Consider the following 554-nt stretch of genomic DNA (forward strand, 5'->3'; position numbering starts at 1 on the left):
TTTGTAAATAGCAATGTTTTGGATGTCCTGTATGTAATTGCCCCCAAAAAAATAAAGGTGATCCCAATGTCCCTCGATAATTAAAAAAACAAAATATTTTCAAAATTCAAAAGTGTGGTATCAGGTTTACATTCAAGCTTATAAAATAACAATTTTCAGTGAAGAAACAAAACTCAATAAAGAAGCAGATCAAACAAAAATAAATCACCTATTTATCTTGTTTTCAGAGCAAAACCAACGCAGCACTGGATCTTCGACCAGAATCAAAAGGCGCCAGTGAGCAAGATCACAAATATTTTCTGGCAAGAGCTCGAACTTTGGTATCAAAATGAGAAGATGTGATGCGAGATCCCGGTAAATAGAGAGGATTCAAGAGAATCTGCAGAAATTTCACATGAAAAACAGTCAGCCAAGCACAGAATATAGGGACTTGTTTTAAAAAAAAACAGCATTTATATACATAACACGCATTTTTTATATATTTACATATCTAAGACCTGAGCTTTTGTATTTACACACATAACACTCAAATGTTTAACATAACATCAAAGATA

General features: G+C 32.5%; 1 protein-coding gene across 1 annotated transcript; it reads right to left on the reverse strand.

Annotated features, from left to right (window-relative positions):
• Window positions 1-80: 80 nt before the first annotated feature.
• On the reverse strand, window positions 81-381 carry LOC110034310 (trafficking protein particle complex subunit 2-like; the record flags this gene model as incomplete). The annotated part of the gene is given in 1 exon segment (XM_020738586.1): window positions 81-381. A coding segment is annotated over 1 exon segment (95 nt), but the record flags the coding sequence as incomplete, so codon positions are not given.
• Window positions 382-554: the final 173 nt, after the last annotated feature.

This window comes from Phalaenopsis equestris, unplaced genomic scaffold (assembly GCF_001263595.1).
Source record: "Phalaenopsis equestris unplaced genomic scaffold, ASM126359v1 Scaffold182903, whole genome shotgun sequence".
Classification (NCBI taxonomy): Eukaryota; Viridiplantae; Streptophyta; class Magnoliopsida; order Asparagales; family Orchidaceae; genus Phalaenopsis; species Phalaenopsis equestris.